Here is a 24,105-nt window from a genome sequence, read left to right as displayed (position 1 = left end):
CTTTGTGACACCTTGGGCTCCTCAACCACACACTGGGACCCAGCCCCACTCACCCATAGGCCAGTGCCAACTTTGGGACATCCCAGATCCCACAGCCACCCATTTCAGGAGCTGACCTTTCCCACCACGAGGCCAAAACTAGATCCAGGACACTTGGTCCCAAAACCACCCACCCAAGGACTTGAATCCACTCATCAGCACTAGCCCTGAGACACGCCCCCCAACCAGGGCTCTACAGTCAGCCAACCCATGACCAGACCCCACCCACAAGCAGCTGGCAGCCTGTAAACAAGGGCAGAGCCTGACAACCAATTGGACCAGGTGCCAGCCATGCTAACCAGATCACCCATTGTAGTTAACCCACCACAACAGAAGATCCCATGCAGCCCACAGAGGGGGAACCTCTAAATATATAGCTCTTGTGGCCAGAGGGGAGTGTGCTGCTGGGATGCATAAGACATCTCCTAAAAAAGACCACTTCTCCAAGATTGGGAAATGTAATCAACCTACCAAATACATAGAATTAAAAACAGATAATTAGGCAAAATGAGGTTACAAAGGAATGCATTCCTAAAGAAGGAACAAGATAAAACCAGGGAAGAAGAACCTAGTGAAGTGGAGATAAGCAATCTACCCAATAAAGGGTCTTAGGTAATAATCATAAGGATGCTCAAAGAACTCGAGACAAGAATGGATGAACACAGTAAGAATTTTAAAAAAGAGTTAGAAAATATAAAAAGGAACTAACCAGAGTAAAGAATACAATAACTGAAATAAAAATACACTAAAAGGAGTCAACAATTAATTAGATGATACAGAAGAATGGACCAAAAATACAGAGTAGCAGCTATCACTGAAACTGAACATAATTTTTTTTTTAAATGAGCACAGTTTAAGAGACCTCTAGGACAACATCAGGCATACCAACATTCACATTATAGGAGTCCTAGAAGGAGAAGAGAGAAAGAGGCATGGAACATATTTAAAGACAGAATAGCTGGAAATTTCCCTAACCTGGGAAAGGAAACAGACCTCCAGGTCCAGAAAGCACAGAGGGTCCCAAACATGATCAACACAAAGAGGACCACACCGAGACACACTGAAATTAAAGTGGCAAAACTTAAAAATAGAAAATATTAAAAGCAGCAAGAGAAAAGTAACAAATTACGAACAAGAGAACTCCCATAAGGCTATCAGCTGCTTTTCAGCAGAAACTCTGCAGGTCAGAAGAGAGTGGCACAATATATTTAAAGTGATGAAAGAATAAAACATGCAACCAAGAATACTCTACTGAGCAAGGCTTTCATTCAGATTTGAAGGAGAGATCAACAGTTTTATGTCACAGTTTTAGATCACAAAATAGTCCACAAAATAAGTCTCAGTAAATTTCAGAAGATTGAAATTACATCAAACATTTTCTAACATGATGCTATGAGACTAGAAGACAAGCAAAATCCAAAAGGGTTCAGCACCACAAAAACAGCTTTACAAAAAATGTTAAGAGACTTCTCTAAGCTGAAAAGGCCACAACTAGAAATATGAAAATTGTGAAAGGAAAATCTCATTAGTAAAGGTAAATACATAGTAAAGATAGAAAACCAACCATGTATAAAGCTAGTAGGAAGGTTAAATGAAAAAAGTGATAATATCATATATATCCACAGTAAACAATTAAGGAATACACAAAACAAAAAGATGTAAAATATGATGTCAAAAGCACTAAACATGAACAGGAGAGTAAAAATGCAGGGTTGTTAAAATGCATTTGTACTTAAGAGATTAGCAACTTAAAATAATCACATGTATCTATATGAATTGCTGTATACAAACCTCCTGGTAACCACAAACTAAAGATATATAATAGATATACACATTAAAAAAAAAACAGAAAAGAGTTCAAGCATTACACTAAAGATAGTCATCAATCACAGTGCAAGAGAGCAAAAGAAGAAGAAAGAAACCAAAAAAAAAAAAAAAGAACTACACAAACAACACAAAGGCTGTTCCTTCTACAGTGTAGATTAGCCACTTAGTAGCTGTTTCTATACTCTTCCAAGTAACTAGGCTATTAACTTCCTTACTATTTGTAATAGTATATCCCCAACTTTCTGATCTAGCACTTAACCTAAACTCCTTAACTCTTCCTTGACCTGAGGAATACCATGCTAATCAGTTGTGTTACTTCGCATGTACCTGTGCTTAACAGCTAGAACAGTGAACCAGTACGTGGGAGGGAGAAGGAAGAGTGCCTTAGTCACTCTGGGGGCAGTTTAGGTGCTGTGGAATTAAACCTGTTCTAAGTGTACTTGTATGCATTAATTGTATTGTAATATTATTTGTTGAATGTAGTAATTACATATATATGAATTTATTGCTGTAATTCCTGACAACATCCAAAAAATAAAATCTTCCCAAATCATAAAAATACCCAAAGTCAATTAACAAAATGGTAATAGGTACATACCTATCAATAATTACTTTAAATGTAAATGTACTAAATACTTCAATCTAAAGACATAAAGTGGCTGAATGGATACAAAAACAAGACCCATATATATGCTACCTATAAGAGACTCACTTCAGATCTAAAGGCACAGCCACACACAGACTGAAAGTGAAGGGATGAAAAAAGATATTTCATGCAAATGGAAATGAAAAGAAAGTCAGAGTAGCAGTACTTATTTCAGACAAAATAGACATTAAAACAAAAATTGTAACAAGAGAAAAAGAAGAACATTACATAGTGATCAAGGGATCAATCCCTTGAGAAGGTATAACAGTTGTAAATATATATGCATCCAACATAGGAACACCTAAATACATAAAGCAAATATTAACAGACATAAAAGGAGAAGTTGACAGTAATACAATAATGGTAAGGGACTTTAACACCTCACTAACATCAATGGACAGATAATTCAGAAAGAACAGAGAGAAAATTAATAAGAAAACAGTGACCTTAAATGACACATTAAACTAGCTGGACTTAATAGATATGTATAGAACATTCCATTCAAAAGCAGTATTCTATCCATTTTTTTCAAGGACACATAGAACATCCTCCAGGTTAGATCACATGCTAGGCCACAAATTTAAAATTTATTTTAAAGTAAATAAATTTAAGAAGTAAATTTAAGAAGATTGAAATTATATCAAACATATTTTCTAACACAATGCTATGAAACTAGAAGTCAATTACAAGAAAAAAACTGCAAAAAACACAGAGAGTTAGAGGCTAAACAATATGCTACTAAACAACAAATGTATCACTGAGTCAATCAAAGAAGAAATAAAAACATATCTGGAGCCAAAGAAAAATGAAAACACAATGATCCAAAACCTATGGGACAAAGCAAAAGCGGTTCTAAGAGGGAAGTATAGAGTGGTAAAAGCCTACCACAAGAAACAAGAAAAACCTCAAATAAACTACCTAATCTTACACCTAAAGGAACTAGAAAAAGAAGAACAACAAAACCCTAAGTTAGTAGAAGGGAATAAATCATAAAGCTCAGAGTAGAAATAAATGAAATAGAAACAAAAAAAACCCACAACACAATAGGAAAGATCAATGAAATGAGAAGCTGGTTCTTTGAAAACATAAACAAAATTGATAAAACTTTAGTGAGATTCATCAAGAAAAAAGAGAGTGGGTCAAAATCAATAAAATCAGAAATGAAAAAGGAGAACTTATATTCAACACCACAGAAATACAAAGGATCATAAGAGCTTACCACAAACAATTATACACCAATAAAATGAACAACCTAGCAGAAATGCACAAATTCCTAGAAATGTACAATCTCCCAAGACTGAACCAGGAAGAAATAGAAAATGTGAACAGATCAATTACCAGTAATGAAATTAAATCAGTAATTTAAAAAAACTACCAACAATCAGACGTCCAAGAGCAGATCACTCCACCAAACATTTGGAGAAGAGTTAATACCTCTACTTCTCAAGCTTTTCCAAAAAAATTGCAGAGGAAAGAATGTTTCTGAACTTATTCTACAAAGCCAACATCACCCTGACACTATCCAGACAAAGATATCACAAAACAAAGAAAATTACAGGTCAATACTCCCAATAAATATAGGTGCAAAAATCCTCAATGACAAATAATTCCATGATACATTAAAAGTATTATACATCACAAAGTGGGATTTATCCCAGGGATTCAAAGATGGCTAAATATCCCTAAATCAATCAATTTAATACACGACAATAACAAAACAAAGGATAAAAATCATATGATTAGCTCAATAGATGCAGAAAAAGCTTTTGAAAAAGTTCAGCATCCATTTATGATTTAAAAAAAACTCTCAATAAAGTTGTTATAGAGGGAATATACCTCAACTTAATAAGGCCATATATGTCAAGCCATCAGCTAACTTCATACTCAAGGGTGAAAAGCTGAAATCTTTTCCTCTAAGATCAGGAACAAGTCAAGGATGCCCACTCTCACCATTTTTATTTAACATAGTATAGGAAGACCTAGCCACACTAATCAGACAAGAAAAGTAAATAAAAGGAATCCAAGTGGGAAAGGAAGAGTAAAACTGACACTGTTTGCCGATGACATGACTATACATAGAAAATCCAAAAGGCACAACCAAAAAATCCTAGAACTCATCAATGAATTGAGTAGAGTTGCAGGATTCAAAATTAATATACAGAAATCTGTTGCATTTCTATGCACTAACAATGAACTATCAGAAAGAGAAATTAAGAAAACAATCCAATTTACATCAGAAATAATAAAATACCTAGGAATAAATCTAATAAGGAAATAAAAGACCCATACTCTGACAACTTTAAAACATTGATGAAAGAAATTGAAGACAGTACAAATAAATGGAAAGATATATGGTGCTCATGAATTGAAAGATTTAATATTGTTAAAATGTCCATACTACCCAAAGTAATCTATATATTTAATGCAATCCCTATCAAAATACTCATGGCATTTTTCACAGAACTAGAACAAATAATCCTAAAAATGAAACCACAAAAGACCCTGAATAGGCAAAACAATCTTTAGAAAAAAAAGAACAAAGCTGGAGGTATCATGCTCCCATACTTGAAATTATACTACACAGCTATAGCAATCAAACTGTATGGCAGCAGTCCCCAAACTTCTTGGCACCACAGACCGGTTTCATGGAAGACAATTTTTCCATGGACCAGAGGGGAGAGGATGGTTTCAGGATGATTCAAGCACATTACATTTATTGTGCACTTTATTTCTATTATAATATATAATGAAATAATTATACAACTCACCATAATGCAGAATCAATGGTAGCCCTGAGCTTGTTTTCCTGCAACTAGATGGTCCTATCTGGGGGGTGATGGGAGACAGTGACACACGAAATGTGTTGTTTATGTCCAGTCTACTCCATAATCTCTTTTTGGTTGCTGTCACTGCTGAAAACCCTGCTTCAAAATGATAGGATGTAGGAAATGAAAGCAGGCTTTTCAGTGCTTTTGTGGCACTCTCAAGATATTCCACCTTGAATTTAATCCAGAACGTATGGAGATTTGAAGTTGTCTCAAATATACTTTTAAGGCCACCATCATTTGCAATCTCAAGCAGTTGATCCTCTTTTAGCAAGACAAAGTTGATTCACCTGGCTTATTCACAAATGGTCTTGGATCCATTCCTTCCCAGTTTGGGGGTCTTTTGTGGTTGGGAAGTAATGCTCAAACTCTGGAAACCTGAGATAGGTGATCATGCACCAGCTAGGAGAAAGAAGGCCCTGGCTCAGTCTCTTTCAAAATCTCTGCTAATGTTTGAAACATGTCAAAAATCCCAAAGTTCACTCATCGCCCCCATAATTCTAGTTTGGCTTTGAATGCAGCCACTTGATCTGCCAACTGGAACACAGTTGTCTTTCTCCCCTGAAGTGATAGATTGAGTTCGTTGCACAGGCTGAATACGTCACACAAGAAAGCAAGTTTTGCGACCCATTCTATGTCACTGAAATGTACTGCCAGTGGTGACTGTTTTTCTGAAAGAAATCTCTGAGGTAGCCTTGTAACTCAGAAACTCTGGCCAGTGATCTACCTTCAGAATGCCATCTCACTTCTTTGTGTAAGAGAAGACATGTGTGCTCTGAGTCCATCTCCTCACAGAGCTGTGCAAACAGAAGTGAGTTAAGGGCATGTACTTTTATGTGGTTGATAATTTTAATCACATCCTACAAAACGTTGTTAAGTTTAGGTGACATTTTTTGGCTAACCAGCATTTCTCTATGGATGACACAGTGCATAGAATCACATTCAGAAGCAATCTCTTTGACCCAAGTAGTGAAAGCAGAAAGTTGTCCAGTCATGGCAGCTGCTCTGTCTGTGCATACACTGACACAAAATGACCAATTCAATTTTCCTGATATGTAATCATTCAAAGACTTGAATAGTTCTGCAGCTGTGCTGTTGGTTAAGTGCACATAACATATCCGCATGCACATCCTCCTAAAAAATATATCACACAAAAAGAAGCATTGTTGCCTTGTTGTCAACATCAGTAGACTCGTCAACCTGGATTGTGTGCCATGGTGACTCATTAATCTTCTCTAACAATTGTACCTCAATATCTCTGCTATTTCATCAGTTCATCCAGTTATGGTGCTAGCTGAAAGAGGAATACTCTTGAACTGAACCTTTTGAACTGCAGCCTCTCCTAAAAGTTCACAACAAATGTCCTTAGCAGCAGGCAGGATCAACTCTTCACGAATAGTAAAGGGCTTCTTAGCTTTAGCAATGTGGTTAGCCACTAAGAATGATGCTGTCAGGGCAGACACATTTGATGAAGTGGTGGCCTTCAATAATTGCTTCTGCTCTTAGTATTCATGCTTTTTTCTTTTGAAAAACTCCAAAGCCTTGTCTTTGAATGCAAGGTGCTTGGAGAATGTGAATCACCTGTTGCAATGAACCCATAATTTAAGTAGGACTCTTGCTATTTTCTTTTAAATGCAGCTTTCATTTTGTTGCCAGTCTTAGAGTCTTCTGCTGTCTCATCATTGGGTCTTTCCCCCTTTTCAAAGAAGCTCTCCAGCAACATTTGTTTTTAACTCATTTTGGCTAGGGTTAGCTTGTGGGCTTACCAAAACTGTGACTGAGACAAGTGTGCAGTGAGGGAAAGAGGTGCAGACAGAAGTGGTAAATAAAATAATGGATGGGCCATGCACGGACTAAAATAAGTGTTGGATTCTGACTTAAAGCCTGCCACCATATGCAACTGTACAATTGAAGTACATCAACTCACTTGCCACTATAAATTCTTCCACCAGATGCAGCTTGTCACTTGCCACTCACTGTTAGAGTTTTTATTTTGGCTGCATTGGGTCTTCATTGCTGCGCATGGGCTTTCTGTAGTTGTGGCGAGCGGGGGCTACTCTTCATTGTGGTGCACAGGCTTCTCATTGTGGTGGCTTCTCTTTTTGTGAAGCATGGGCTCTAGGCATGAGGGCTTCAGTAGTGGTGGCACACAGGCTTAGTAGTTTTGCCTCGGGGGGTCTAGAACACAGACTCAGTAGCTGTGGAGCATGGGCTTAGTTGCTCCATGGCATGTGGGATCTTCCCAGACCAGGGATCAAACCCTCGTCCCCTGCATTGGCAGGTGGATTGTTAACCACTGCACCACCAGGTAAGTCCCTACTGATAGGGTTTTGATATGTCTCTACAAGCAATTGATTTATTATGGTCTCTGTTCAGTCAAACCTCTCTACTAATGATAATCTGTATTTGCAGCTGCTCCCCAGTGCTAACATCACCGCCTCAGCTCCACCTCAGATCATCAGGCATTAGATTCTCATAAGGAGTGTACAACCTAGATCCCTCACATATGCAGTTCACAGTAGGGTTTGCGCTTCTATGAGAATCTAATACTACCACTGATCTGACAGGAGATGGAGCTCAGGCAGTAATGTGAGTGATGGGGAGCAGCTCTAAATACAGATGAAGCTTCACTTGCTTACCCACCACTCACCTCCTGCTGCACAGCCCAGTTCCTAACAGGCCACAGACCAGTATCTATGGCCCAGAGGTTGGGGACCCCTGCTGTATGGTACTGAACAAACAGACAAAGAGATTGATGGAACAGAATAGAAAGCCTAGAAATAAACCCACTCCATATAGTCAGTTAATCTATGACAAAGGAGCAAGAATACACAATGGGAAAGACAGTTGCTTCATTAAATTGTGTTGGTAAAACTGGACAGCTATATTCAAAAGAGTGAAACTAGATAATTTTCTCACACCATATACAAAGTAAACTCAAAATGGATTGTAGACTTAAATGTAAGACCCAAAGCCATAAAACTTCTAGAAGAAAAATGGAACTAGGAACACCTTGCATGTATGTTCTTATTCAATTAAGTAATATGTTCAGATAGATTATTTGAAGAAAAGGAACTGTGTCTTTGTTTCATCATGAGAAAGATGTTTTTTTCTCATAAACAAATTTTGCATTCATCAAATATCTAATATGATTTAAAATGTCACTCACAAATATCTGTTTTATTCATTTTTCTCTTGCACAAGATAAATTAATATTGGCCAAAAATATATCATTTTTCTGAATTGCTTTGGCCTAAGGAAGGCAACAGGGTGTAGTGAAAAATGTATGAAAATTCTAGTCAAAAGACCCAGGCTGGAGTCCTACCTACATCACTTAATAACTGTATTTATTCTGTGTTTCTGTTTATGAAAGCAAAGAATTGCCTCCTCCACCTACATCTCATTAAAATTATTTTTTATATAGTTTCTTTAAAAAAGGCTGTTAATTAAAGAAGAGCATGCTCCTCACTGGTTCTTTCAATCTATAGCGTGCATTTCAAATTCATAACCACAAATTCCATAGAATCTTTTTTGCCTTTTTGCAAATATTTTAAATCACTAAATTAAAATGCAGTTAAAATGGATATCTGCTAAGAGATGTTCATAGTTAACATGAATGAGAATCATTTTAGCCAAGCTTTGTGGGTATAGAATTTTAGAACCACCATAATAAGCAGAGAGAAGGATATACTCTACAATGTGCATTTCTGAAGCTATTGGCAGTTACCATAATGAGATGGAGTGTCATGGAGTGGAAATGAAACACCCACATATCAGCACTTGCTTTTCACTCATAGTTCTATGACCCTATTCAAATTATATTGCTTATAGGGCCCTGAATGAGAGAGAGGTGTATATAAAGTGAAGAAATTTTTTAACATTTGCAATAAAGTCAAAGAAAGAAACAAAAACAAACCAGTACTAAGAATGGGTGTCCTTAAGGTATATAAGACAATATGAAGGAGGAAATCATGAATCAGGAATATAAAGGTACTGGTTCATTCCTATTTCCCTATATAAGAGAATAAAGCTTTTTCACAAACTTTAGATATCTAAATAAAAGTATTTTATAAAACTTGAATCCTTGATTATACATACAGACTAGGGACACAGAGTATAATGTAGATGTGCTACACTACAGAGATGAAAAGTTTGGGACAATTTGCCAACAAAAAGTAATTGTTTTTTACATTATTGATTTCACTACCACACTGGTAAGTTTTTTATTGGGAGGCTGTCTTAGTTTGGTTTCCCCTAGAAACAGATCTTAAGACAAGGATGTATGTGTAATCAGTTGGTTTAGGAGGGGAAGAACACACTAGGAGCGGAGTGGAGAAACGCAGTCAATAAAAGATGCCTTTATCTAGGAGATTATCATGTGAGTGACAGGGGCTTAATCTCATTTGAAATTAGCGTAAACTAATTAATGGAAGCTAGTGTAGAACATACATGTCAGAATCTTCTCACTTGTGAGGCAAGGAGTTGAGAGTATTTATGTACCAGCTTCTGTCAATCGTTGTATGAGGGCTGCTGAGAAGGAAGGTATTAATTCCCTGGCACTTCTAACTTGGTCTCCCCACCACCAAGGGCAAAGTGGGCTCTAGAGATCAGAGAAGACCCTGAGTCAAGGAAATTCAGGGGCTGGCTGTTAGAAGGTGAGCAATTATGCATTGAAATAGTAAGAGGAAAAACGTAGGTGGAGCATCAGTAGTGTTTATTACATTGACTAACAATACAGACATAGGAATTTAAGTTTGTACAGGATTCTAGAGCTCAAAGAAGGGTACTCAAAATCTTTTACTTGTAGTCAGTCAATATCTGCTAGGAACTTCCAGTGAGAGAGAGATCACTACTTTAAGAGGCAGCCATCTTATTATGGACAACTCTCTTCCCCTCCCTTTCCCCTAAAAAGAGTTTGTGCTAATTAGAAACTTTTATAATTTTTAACATTTCCAAGTATAGAAGAAAATGCATATGTGTATACACCTCTTTATCTTTAAATATATGAAGAGAGTTCTCATTCCCTATTTTCTCCCTGAATCTCTTCTCACACTAAACAGCCTTAGTCCTTTTTGGTCAGGGATTCCTTCTTTTCCTCTCCCCATCTGTGCATCATACTGAGGGCCTGCTGTTATCTTACAAGTTGTAGTTTAAGTCTGCAGGTTGTTTGCAAAAGTCCTTTGCCTTATGTCTTACTTTGATGGAACTGAAGTAAACTAAACAAACTAAAGCTTTTGTTTTTATCAATAATAATATATTTTGAAACACCTTAAAAGTCAACATTCAGGAGACATTTTGGACTTTGGAATGTCTATTAAAAAAAAGTATTAGTGACAGTGACTGCCTTCACGATAATGTTTCCAACATTTACCAAGAATCATGTCCCTATCACCACCAAATATGTTGTACTCTTTTCTCCTTGTCACTGAATTCTCTGGAACATAATAACAATTAACAATTCCTGGGAGAGGAATTTCCAGCTAACTTATGAAATCAAATTAAAAGGGAAACCAAAATCATTCATACTCAAGTGTGCCATTGCAAATCTTTAGCTTAAAAAGAGTGCTCAATATAATTGTCATAGCTTTATAATAATAATTTGAGGTAATATAAGCTCTTATCTAGAAAGACATCTGAGTGCTTTATAAGTCATTGAAATATAAAGAATTAACACAAAATCAGATTGTGGATTGAAGGCTGAACTATCATTCATTTGGGAGTCTTGAGTTGATCTTAATAAGCTAGTGTTTGTGACATTTATATCCTCATTAACTTCTTTATATTTTAATCAATATTTATTATCGGTTCTCTTTTTAAAACTACCTATTCTCCTAACCAAGTGATACCACTTCTCCTTAAAACCCACAACACTCCCTTTACTCTGCTCTGCATTTCAGTCATTTCTATTTAAATCTTATACCCTTATGAGAAAGTAAACACCCTTATAACAGCAGCACTGACTTACTTTATGGTCCTTGAATCCTCTTACCCTAAACTTGTACATAGGTAACAGCTATTGAATTAAATTTATCTAAGGGTGAGATCAAGATGGAACTGTCCTGGATCCATTTTCCCTAATTTTAATAAATTAATAAATATTTAGAAGTCACATTCATAAATATCAATTATGTCATAATTTGTTAAAACAATTGTTGGGATCTCATCTGGGGTTTACCATGGTAATATACCTAGGCTTAATTTTAGAAGTGACTCATTTGACCAGCACCGAAGATACTTCTAAACAGCTGCTTGTTTCCTAAAAAACAAACAAGAAAAAGTAATTAAAGGAATCAGTCACTTTCTGTATTTTATTCTTGTAAAGATGGACTCCTTTGAAAGAGAATGATCAATGTAACTTGTATAATCTTTCCTAACCTATTAGTTAGAATTCTAAACAGACACTTGATCATTATTCTTTGTCTAGTTGCATCCTCTGTGTCTTTCAAGAAGGTAAAAAGAATGGAGATGCAGATTTTCTACTCCTACATTTTTCTGTCTCTATGAAAGGCCATAATTAATTATTGCAACCAAGTCCTCACCCTAGGCATTGTTTTCTCTTAATGACTTGGCCAAACACACTGTATGAAGGTAATGCTATTTTTCTTTTTCTTTCTTTCTTCTTGTTTTTTTTTTGCTACTGTATTTTCTTAATGGTTTATTTTATTTATTTATTTTAACATCTTTATTGGAGTATAATTGTTTTACAATGGTGTGTTAGTTTCTGCTTTATAACAAAGTGAATCAGCTATACATATCTTTCACCTCAAGCTGTTTATTTTCCCTCTTTATAAAAGAATAACGTCAGAAATACAGAGACACAATGTTTGATCTGCATGCAAAATTAAGTCACTCAGATTTGGTTGTTTTACGGGATAGTCTTCACTTTTGTTGTGATGATGAAAGTTATGAAAAACCATACTCATGACATTGTCAGTTTTACACAGACATAAAAAAAAAAAAAACCTTAGACAAATGACCTTCTAGGTGTAGGACACTTTACTAGAGTATAAATTAGGGGTTTTTTCACAAAGAAATTTCCATCTAGTGGTGGATGCTTGGCAGAGGGACCAATATCTGACCTTACACCATGGCCACACTAGGTTAGGGTGGTGAGTGTTTAAAGGCAATGAGACCTTTGCAACAGTTTGTCTAGCACATTTGTTTTTTCCCAGCCAGGATCTGGCTCAGCAAAAATGGTATTCTGTCTAACATAACCAGCCAGGTAAATAAATCTTCAGACCTCTGGCCCTTGAGTTCTCAGTTTCCAGAATATTGATACATATCAAGCTGTGCAAGGCCTTTTCTGCCAGGATTTATGTCACTTTCAGTTCTTTGTGGTTTTGTTAAATCCTCACCTCCTGGAAATGTATTACATAAGCTCTAGTTTATTATAGTTCTTTCTAGCAATCTAGAACCAAGAGTGGTTTCTTCATGGAGACACCTAGTGCAGAATTTCCATTGGTTCCATATCTTTTTAACATTTACAAGTGTTTATACTTTAAAATGAATTTAAAAGAAATCAGAGGTGACTGACTACAGACACACAGAAAATGCAAGCTGAGAAAGAAGAGGCAGGAGAAGTAAGGGGGTTAAAGAGAGTGCATAAAAGGCTTAAATAGCCACACCAGAGAAAAGTTATAGTGAATCAGCAAGACATAAATAATGGATTGCCAAGTGGCAACAATCCTTGCTGAGATCAAATAGCAGGAATCTCTAGTAAGATTCAACAATAGAGTATGCAGTTTCCCAAATATGTACCAACCATCTTTGATAATTATCTTTGCAAAAGCTGTAACTGAGCTTCCCAGAGAATAAGAGGGCTCCAGCCTGCTCAGCCCATGCTAAACCACTCAGGTTTGCATTACCCAATAACATGAGTAATTAAACGGCTTATTTACCAAACTTTCTTTATACTGCAATCTATTTATTGCTTGTCCTCATCTTTATGGTAAGATTGTCAAGGGGATTTCAGTTTTAGATAAATTATGGACTACATAAATCTGGCAATATAAAACATGTAGAATACTATGTAGAACATTACAAATGTATAGCTGAACATCGAAGAAAGTAAAGAAAATCTTCAGGGGTCAAGAATGCAATATGGCTGTGCTGAAGGAAATTGTCAGATTGGGTAGCCTGACTGGGGATTTAATGTTCACTCAAGAATAAGAACTTTGTGTTCAGTCAAGGCAATAAGTTAGATCTTGGATCCCACATAAAGCCAGATTATTGAAAGGAAACATCTCAATAAAGAGGAAGAGTAGAAAAAATCTACTTTTAAGTGTTTTCTGTCTTGACCTGGGCTTAGTGTAGGGAGGGAGATATCTTCGGTGAGAATTTGTCATCACAGCCTTCATTAGGCAGATTGTAGTTTGAATTTATACCACACCCTGTGATCTGGGAATCTGGAAACTGGAAAATTATCATAAAGGTGGCCTTAAGGCCAGTGATACCAACATTGTAGTATCTGTTAGAAGCAAATAGAAAATATCTTTGAATGGATATATTATGGGATACTGGCTGAGAATTGCCCAGAATTGTTGAAGTACAATCCTTATAGTCAGGAAGCACAAAAATGCTGAACAAAGTAAACAAAAATTAAAAAGTAAAAATCCAAACTCATTGTAATGAAACTGAAGAATCTTTAATACAAAGAAAATGTCTTAGATGTAATTGAAAAGAAAAGATTAGATGAACAGAAACTCCATTTCACCAAAAGCTATGTACGCAAAACTCTGTTTTCCAACACAATTCATATGTTCTGGGTTTAAAACAAAAGGGTTGAGAAGTCAAGATGTCAGAGTAGTAGCAGGATGTAGAGTTCAACTTTCCCCACAAATGCATCAAGAATACATCTACAAATGGAACAATTCTCACAGAGAACCTGCTGCACACTAGCAGAGGACTTTGGACACCTAAAAAGACAAGAAAAATCCCTGCATAACCAGGTAAGATGAAAGAAAGAAGAAGGGGAAAAGGAGAGGAGAGGAAGTGGGACAGGACCCACACCGCTGGTGGGAAGCTGAAAGAGAGAACAGGTTCCTGCATCTGGGGAAACCCCCTCACCAGCAGGGAGATCAGCTGGGACAGAAGGGGAGCTTTGGAAGCTCAGAGGAGAGTGCACCAACCAGTCTGTAGCAGGCAGGACAGAGTGAGATCTACACAGAGGGTCCAAGTCACAGCTCTGCATACCCCAGCTTGAGACATGTGTCTGCCAGTGCAGACAGGACCTGGGTGCTGGAACTTGGGGTTTGGAGAGCAGACTCGTGGAGAGGACTGCTGTTGGATGTGAGGAGACAGCCTGAGGGGATGGGAAAGAGGAGCTCCACAGCCAGGAATGATCCTGGAGGAAGCCCAGACCTCCACAGAAGTGAAGTGTCATTGTTGAGTGATACACAAAGGGCAGGGCTGCCATTGCAGCCTCTCTCCCCATGCTCCAGCCCCTGCCTCCCCAGCACACTAGGAAGGGATCCTGCTGGGACTGGCTTTCTCGCACCTGCAGTCCCTGGCCACACCTCATGCCCCATCCCTGCTGTGGCCAGCTCTCTTACGCCCTTGGCATTCTGCTCCCCCACACGGAGTTGGATCTGAAACCAGGGGCACTGCAACTAAGGAAGAAGAACTAAAATCTCTCCTCACAGATGCACAAACCACAGAATTACACCCCCATGACTGGCTTTGTAAACTCAGTGACTGCAGAATATCTGAGTGGTCAATGAATGCTCCTGCAGCCAAGACAAGTCTAGCTTTAGCAGCTGCAGACTTTGTGAGCACATACACATGTGATGGACCAGGCCAGAGTCTGAGCTGCCCCCATAGAGCCCACAGTAGGTCCAGATCTATAATTACTGCAATCCTGGGAGCTGACTTCAGTGGATCTATGTTGGTGGACTGTTGAAAACAATGCCTGAGAGATACTGGGGCCAATTGCCAGCATACCCACAGTTAAGGTGGGGCCGAGAGCAGTGCCAACAACAGAATAACTTGTAAGCTCACACAACGGGTGAAAGGTGACACAATGCAGCATGCTCACAGGTGAACTGCTCCAGAGGAGGAAGACTCAGTGGCTTCTTTCCCAGTGGGAGTGCTCCAATCTCACCTACCTCGCTCCGTAGATCAGAAACAGCTATGAGACAAATCTGGGGGCCTCCATTCAAACAACTGGGTAGCAGACCCTGCCCTTGACAGGCATTGACAACCACAGAGTAAAGGGGAGACCCTGCTTACTATCCAGGGCAGGCCTGGTCACCACAAAACCACTCAAATACCCTATCAAGGGGATAATGACCAGTATACACTGAGGAAAGAGGTGGCAGACATTGATACTAAAAACAGCCCTCACACACACACACACACAAAAATTAAACCTATGGAGGTTATATAGGGATGTTCCCATATAAAAATAACCCTCCAAGACAGTCTGAGCATCTGGCATTGGGAGGAAGAACCCCAAGAGCATTTAACCTTGAAGGTCAGCAGGGCTTGAGGACAGGAGCTCCACAGGGCTGGGGGAAACAGATACTCCACTCTTGGAGGGTGCACACAGGGTCTCACATGCACTGGGCTGAGCACAAAGAAGTACCTCCATAGGAACCTGGGTTATACCGGCCCAGGGGTCTTGGAGGGTCTCCTGGGAGGGCGGGGGTTGGCTGTAGTTCACCATGGGGCAAGGACACTAGTATCAGAGGCTCCAGGGAATATTAATCTGTGTGAGATCTCCAAGAGGTCCTCATTTGACACCAAAACCTGACCCCACCCAAAAGCCTGCAGGCTCCAGTGCTGGAATGTCTCAGGCCAAACAACCAACAAGACCGGGAAAACAGCCCCACCCATCAGCAGACAGGCTGGCTAAAGTCATACTAAGCTGACAGACACCCCAAAATACACCATTTGACATGACCCTGTCCACCAAAGGGACAAGAACCAACTCCACCCACCAGAGGGAAGGCATCAGTCCCCCCCTATCAGGAAGCCTGCACAAGCCCCAGAACCAAATTCACAAACCAGAGGACAGACACCAGAAGCAAGAGGAACTAACACCCTGTCTGAAGAAAGGAGACCACAAACACAGTAAGGCAGACAAAATGAAATGACAGATAAATATGTTGCAGAGGAAGGGGCAAGATAAAAACCTACAAGAAAAACTAAATGAAGAGGAGATAGGCAATCTACCAGAAAAACAATTCAGAGTAATGATGGTAAAGATGACCCAAGATCTTGGAAAAAGAATGGAAGCACAGATTGAGAAGATACAAGAAATGATTAACAACAACAACAACAAAAATAGAAGATTTAACAAACAGACAAACAGAAATGAACAACACAACAACCAAAAGGAAAAATACACTAAAGGAATCAATAGCAGAATAACTGAGGCAGAAAATGAATAAATGAGCTGGAAGACAGAGTGGTGGAAATCACTGCTGTGGAACAGAATAAAGAAAAAAGAATAAAAAGAAATGAGGACAGTCTCAGAGACCACTGGGACAACATTAAGCACACAAACATTTGCATTTTATGGATCCCAGAAAAAGGAGAGAAAGAGAAAGGGCCTGAAAAAAATATTTGAAGAGATTATAGTCCAAAACTTCCCTAACATGGGAAAGGAAATATTCAACCAACTCAAGGAAGCACAGAGAGTCCCATACAGGATAAACTCAAGGAGAGACATGCCAAGACATATATTAATCAAACTAACAAAAATTAAATACAAAGAAAAAATATTAAAAGCAACAAGGGAAAAGCAACAAATAACATACAAGGGAATTCCCATAACATTATCAGCTGATTTTTCAGCAGAAACTCTGCAGGCCAGAAGGGAGTAACATGATATATTTAAAGTGATGAAAGGGAAAAACCAACAACCAAGAATACTCTACCCAGCAAGGTGCTTATTCAAATATGACATAGAAATCAATAGCTTTACAGATAAGCAAAAGCTAAGATAATTCAGCAGCACCAGAACAGCTTTACAACAAATCCTAAAGGAACCTCTCTATTCAGGGGGAAAAAAGAGGCCACAATGAGAAACAAGAAAATTACAAATGGGAAAGCTTACTGGTAAAGGAAATCATCCATACACAAATAGAATATTAAAACAAGCAACCATAAGAAGAGGAGGGTACAAATGCAGGAAATGGGAATGCATTTGAAATTAAGAGACCAGCAACCTAAAACAACTTTGTGTGTGTGTGTGTGTGTATATGTATATATATATATATATATATATATATATATATATATATATATATATATACTACTTTATCAAAACCAAATGGGAAATGGAAACCAAAAAAGTACAATAGGTACACATAATAAAAGGAAAAAGCAACCCAAACACAGAACTTATGATGGTGATCAAACCACAAGAGAAGAGAACAAAAGAGGCATGGAAGGGACAAAAAAAATACCCAAACAATGAAGAAAATGGCAATTGGAACATACATATTGATACATATATATTGATAATTACCCTAAATATTAATGTATTAAGTGTTTCACCCAAAAGACATAGATTGGCTGAATGCATACAAAAACAAGACCCATAGGAACCTGCTGTTTGGCACAGGGAGCTCAGCTTGGTGATGACCTACATAGGTGGGATGGTGGGTGGGAAGGAGGTCCAAGAGTGAGGGAATATATGTATACATATAGCTGATTCACAATGTTGTACAGCAGAAACTAACACAACATTGTAAAGCAATTATACTCCAATAAAAAAAAAAAAAAAAAACACAAGACCCATACATATACTGTCTACAAGAGACCCACTTCAGACCTAGGGATGCATACAGACTGAAAATGAGGGGTTGGAAAAAGGTATTCCATGCACATGGAAATCAAAAGAAAGCTGGAGTAGCAATACTCATATCAGATAAAATAGACTTAAAGACTGTTACAAGAGACAAGGAAGGACACTACATAATGATCAAGTGATCAATACAAGAAGAAGATATAACATTTGTAAATATATATGCACCCAACATAGGAGCACCTTTATATAAAAGGCAAATGTTAACAGCCATAAAAGGAGAAATTGACAGAAACACAGTAATAGTGGGGAACTTTAATACACCACTTTCGTCAATGAACAGATCATCCAGACAGAAAATCAGTAAGGAAACAAAAGCCTTAAATGACACATTAGAACAGGTAGACTATGATATTTATAGAACACTCCATCAGAAAGCAGCAGAATACGCTTTCTTCTCAACTGCACATGGAACATTCTCATGGATAGATCACATCTTGGGTCTCAAATCAAGGCGTGGTAAGTTTAAGAAAATTGAAATAATATCAAGCATATTTTCTGACAACCCTATGAGATTAGAAATTAATTACAGGAAAAAAATGTAAAAAACCAAACACATAGAAGCTAAATAATATGTTAATAAACAACCAGTGGATCACTGAAGAAATCAAAGATGAAAAAAAAAACCTAGGGACACAGGAATCCAAAACCTATGTGATGCAGCAAAAGCAGTTCTAAGATGGAAGGTTATACCACTAGAATCTTGTCTCAGAAAAATCTCAAATAAACATCCTAACTTTACACCTAAAGCAACTAGAGCAAGAAGAACAAACAAAACTCAGAGTCAGTAGAAAGAAAGAAATCATAAAGATCAGAACAGAAATAAATGAAATAGAAATGAAGAAAACAATAGCAAAGATCAATGAAACTAAAAGCTGGTTCTTTGAGAAGATAAACAAAATTGATAAACCTTTAGACAGACTCATCAGGAAAAAAAGGGAAAGGGCTCAAATCAAGAAAACTAAAAATGAAAAAGGAGAAGTTACAACTGACACTGCAGAAATACAAAGGATCATAAGAGACTACTATGAGCAACTCTATGCCAATAAAATAGACAACCTGGAAGAAATGGACAAATTCTTAGAAAGATACAACCTTCTAAGACTGAACCAGGAAGAATAGAAAATATGAACAAATCACAAATAATGAAATTGAAACTGTGATTAAAAATCTTCCAACAACAAAAGTCCAGGACCAGATGGCTTCAAAGGTGAATTATACCAAAGATTTAGAGAAGAGTTAACACCTATCTTTCTCAAACTCTTCCAAAAAATAGCAGAGAGAGGAACAGTCCCAAGCCCATTCTACAAGGCCACAATCACCCTGATCCCAAAACCAGACAAAGATATCACAAAAAAAGAAAGTTGCAGGCCAATATCACTGATTAACATAGACACAAAACTCCTCAATAAAATACTATCAAACATAATCCACAACACATTAAAAGGATCATACACTGTGATCAAGTGGGATTTATCTCAGGGAGATAAGGGTTCTTCAGTACATGCAAATCAATCAATGTGATTAAACCATATTAACAAACTGAAGAATAAAAACCATATGATCATCTCAATAGATGCAGCAAAAGCTTTTGACAAAATTCAACACCGATTTATGACAAAATCTCCCAGACAGTGGGCATAGAGGGAGCTTACCTAACATAATAAAGACTATATACAACAAACCCACAGCCAACATCATTCTCAATGGTGAAAAACTGAAAGTATTCCCTCTAAGATCAGGAACAATACAAGGGTGCCCACTCTCACCACTATTATTCAACATAGTTTTGGAAGTTTTAGCCATGGCAACCAGAGAAGAAAAAGAAAAGGAATCCAAATTGGAAAAAAAAAAGAAAAGTAAAAGAAAACAGTAAAGTCACTGTTTGCAGATAACCTGATACTGTACATAGAAAACCCTAAACATACCACCAGAAGACCACTAGAACTCATCAATGAATTTGGTAAAGTTGCAGGATATAAAATTAATATGCAGAAATCTCTTGCATCCCTATACACTAACAATGAAAGATCAGAAACAGAAATTAAGGAAACAATCCTATTTATCCTTGCATCAAAATGAATAAAATACTTAGGTATAAACCCACCTAAGGAGATACTCAGAAAACAATAAGATAATGATGAATGAAATCAAAGATGACACAAGCAGATCAGATGGAGAGATATACCATGTTCTTGGATTGGAAGAATTGTTATTATCAAAGCAACTATACTACCCAAAGCAATCTACAGATTCAATGCAATCCCTATCAAATTACCAATGGCATTTTTCACAGAACTAGGACAAAGAATTTTACAATTTGTATGGAAACACAAAAGACCCTGAATAGTCAAAGCTATATTGAGAAAGAAAAACACAGCTGGAAGAATCAGACTCCCAGACTTCAGACCATACTACAAAGCTACAGTAATCAAGACAGTATGGTATTTGTCCAAAAACAGAAATATAGATCAATGGAACAGGATAGAAAGTCCAGAGATAAACCTACACACTTATGATCAACTAATCTTTGACAAAGGAAGCAAGAATATACAATGGAGGAAAGACAGTCTCTTCAATAACTGGTACTAGGAAAACTGGACAGCCACATGTAAAAGAATGAAATTAGAACACTCCCTAGCACCATACCAAAAAAATCAAATCAAAACAGATTAAAGGCCTAATTGTAAGGTTGGATACTATAAAACTCTTGCAGGAAAACATAGACAGAACACTCTCTGACATAAATCACAGGAAGATCTTTTCAATCCACCTCCTACAGTAATAAAAATAAAAACGAAAATAAACAAATGGGACCTAATTAAACTTAAATCTTTTGCACAGCAAAAGAAACCATAAACAAAATGAAAAGTCAACCCACAAAATGGGAGAAAATATTTGCAAATGAAGCAATTGACAAGGGATTAAACTCCAAAATGTACAAACAGCTCATGCAGCTCAATATCAAAAAAACGAACAACACAATCAAAAAACAAACTTGGGGGGAAAAAGTGGAGAGAGACAAATTGGGAGATTGGGAATGACATATACACACTACTATATATAAAATAGATAACTAGTATGGGCTTGCTGTATAGCACAGGGAATTCTTCTCAGTACTCTGTAATGACCTATATGGGAAAAGAATCTAAAAATGAGTGGATACATGTATATGTATAACTGATTCCCTTTGCTGTACAGCAGAAATTAACACAACATTTTAAATCAACTATACTCCAATAAAAATTAAAAAAAACAAAAACTGGATTGGACCCCTTGGGAAAAATAGACTGGTAGAAGGGGAAGAGCAGGTGAGCATATAAAATGGGGGAGTTAACATGAGACCAACTTGGCTCTGGTTAAAAACTAACCAAGGAGTGGAGTAGAATGTAAACAGTGACAGTGCATCTGTTGGCCTCCAGCTGTTTTCCTTTTCAGCTATAAATAAGATAGGTTGTTTCTGGTGCTGGGCAGCTTGCAAGGTGTCAATATTGCACAAATTAACTCCAATCTCTCAGGAATAAAATTTGCACCTGCATGAAAGTGTGGTTATGGGACATGAATAAGAATGGAAATGAGAACCCTATTGTAGCTCCCTAGTTCACAAATATTGTTTGGAATAAGCTGGTACTTACTAGCAGTAATTCTCACAGTGAATGTCTCTGACTGAAGTTCTGTTGAAACATTTCTGGGATTATCTAAATATTTCATTAAATTGAATTGTTTTATTAATTAAACATGTAATACTCATACAGCAACTTTTAAAATACTAGATATCACCAATGCTTTATTTGTGCAAAGCTATGCAAGCTTCAGAATAAAGCTGCTTCTGCTATCTTGAAAAAAGTAATAATAAAATAAAATGGTTTTCCTGTGTTTCATACACAAGTCACTAATTTACAAAGAATTATTTTAGAAGATATTAAAATACCAAAAATAATTCAATTTTTTCTTTAATGAAAAAAGTATATGTAGGGCTTCCCTGATGGCGCAGTGGTTGAGAGTCCGCCTGCCGATACAGGGGACACAGGTTCGTGCCCCCGTCTGGGAAGATACCACATGCCGCGGAGCGGCTGGGCCCGTGATCCATGGCCACTGAACCTGCGTGTCCGGAGCCTGTGCTCCGCAACAGGAGAGGCCACAACAGTGAGAGACCTGCGTACTGCAAAAAAATAATAATAATAATAAAAGTATATGTAAATCTTATATTGTGTTGTTACCTTTGAGGACACCAATGAGGCTACAAAGCTGCTCATTAGTAACTGTCATTAGAGTTTCTCTAATTAAAGAAATTTTCAGTTTCACAAAATAAGAATTTTAATTTCTAGTATGGAAATAAAGTTGTACTTTTTAAAATATCTGATTACTTTTTTCTAAGCTTTCTTAGTTTCTAATTTTCTAAACATTCCTAAAATACATTCATAGAAAAAAATTAATGTAGCAGAAGGAAAAGTCTCTTGATGTTGTTTTGTCCTTATTCTTTTTATCATAATAAAGTATTGCTATATCCATAGGAAAGTGAGAATTACCTAAGTATTCTGTGGTATCAGAGGTATCTAAAAACAGAGATTTTGCCTAGAAAAATCTTACCTGCTTTTCAGGACAATGATCCAATCTACTCATAGAAAATGATTCTCACCAGTTGAGGCACCTAACAGTCTATCATGAATTCTTATAAATCATCAATAAATTAAGTACATCTAAATTCTTTGAACCAAAATAATTTTCTTTCTTATGTTAAAGTATTCTTTTTTAGAAATATATGTAAACTATTGGTTTGTCTCATAACATCATTCTCTTTGAGGGGATTATAACATAGTAATTTTCTGAACAAGATATAATGAAATGATTGGTCATTTATACAATGGGATTGAAATTACAGGGGTCTTTTTTTTTTACTTCAACCACTTAATTTTTAGTGTGACTTATGAATTTCTTATAATTAGGATAAATCACTTTCATAAGAAAAACGATATCATTTTCTCAACATGTTTCCACATGGCATTATGCTAGAATAGTTAAAATTCTGTTTTTAAAAATATGATCATTCAGTAAAGTTAAATTGGTTTTCTCATATTTCCTTATATCTTCACAGATTGTGAGTGTTGGAAAGCATGTTAAAGGCTACCATTATATCATTGCAAACTTGGTAAGAACTCTTTATTTTCTATTTTTCATAAGAATTGCTCAGACATTCAAGATTATGTTAACTGTGCCTTGAAATAGTGCTCTATTATTAAACTATATTACTTACTAAGCTTTTTATAACACATAGGATAGTACTCTTATGTGTCCACAAAAAAATTAATGGTCAATCTAAGAAAGAAATGGAAAATTTTATTTAGGCCTACCTGAGGATTATGACCCACTAGTTAGTCTTTCAGAAAGCTCTGAGGACTGTTCTGCCCATTAGAGGTCAAAGCAACGAGATTTTCTGCACAACTTAGAGGTCAAAATATAAGTTTTTGAGATTAAGGGTTATGAATCAAAGTAACATATTGACAGTTTACAGAGTCCAACAAGGCAATAGTGGGTCATTGTGACCCCTTACAGGATTGAGAAAGGAATGTTATCTCCTAATCTCCTAAGTAGTTACCTTGCTGGTGCCAGTAGGAAATTGCTTCTTTTTCTTTCTTTCTTTTTTTTTTTTTTTTTTTTGTGAGTAGGCATTCCTGGGTCTTCTAAGAGAATCTAGGTAATATATTAATGTATAATGTAGATGCACACTGCACACTAAAGGGGAGGAGGTGGTAGCTCAAATGGTGGAAAAATTTTGTTAAAATTTTCTTGTCTTTCCTTAAAAACAATTGTATTTCATTAATCACAGTGATCATATTTCTAATTCAATATATTTTGGTGCAGATAAGCTTGATATCTGCCATAGTGACCTTTAAAGCTAATTATAATGTTTGTTTTACTATGATATTACTTGGCAAATTAGATAATGGCCTTTTGTC

The 24,105-nt window shown here is 36.9% G+C and overlaps 1 protein-coding gene across 3 annotated transcripts in view; it reads left to right on the top strand.

Moving 5' to 3' along the window:
• GRIA4 (glutamate ionotropic receptor AMPA type subunit 4) overlaps positions 1–24,105 on the top strand; it is a 520,203-nt gene that overhangs the window by 356,577 nt on the left and 139,521 nt on the right. For all 3 annotated transcript variants that reach the window (XM_065881559.1, XM_065881557.1, XM_065881560.1), the window contains one exon: positions 23,244–23,297. In XM_065881559.1, the coding sequence (XP_065737631.1) occupies positions 23,244–23,297 (54 nt within the window). The remainder of the gene's footprint in view (positions 1–23,243; positions 23,298–24,105) is intronic.

The sequence above is a fragment of the Phocoena phocoena genome, chromosome 8 (genome assembly GCF_963924675.1).
Source record: "Phocoena phocoena chromosome 8, mPhoPho1.1, whole genome shotgun sequence".
NCBI classification, from domain to species: Eukaryota; Metazoa; Chordata; class Mammalia; order Artiodactyla; family Phocoenidae; genus Phocoena; species Phocoena phocoena.
This window is presented reverse-complemented; position numbering and strand designations above follow the sequence as displayed.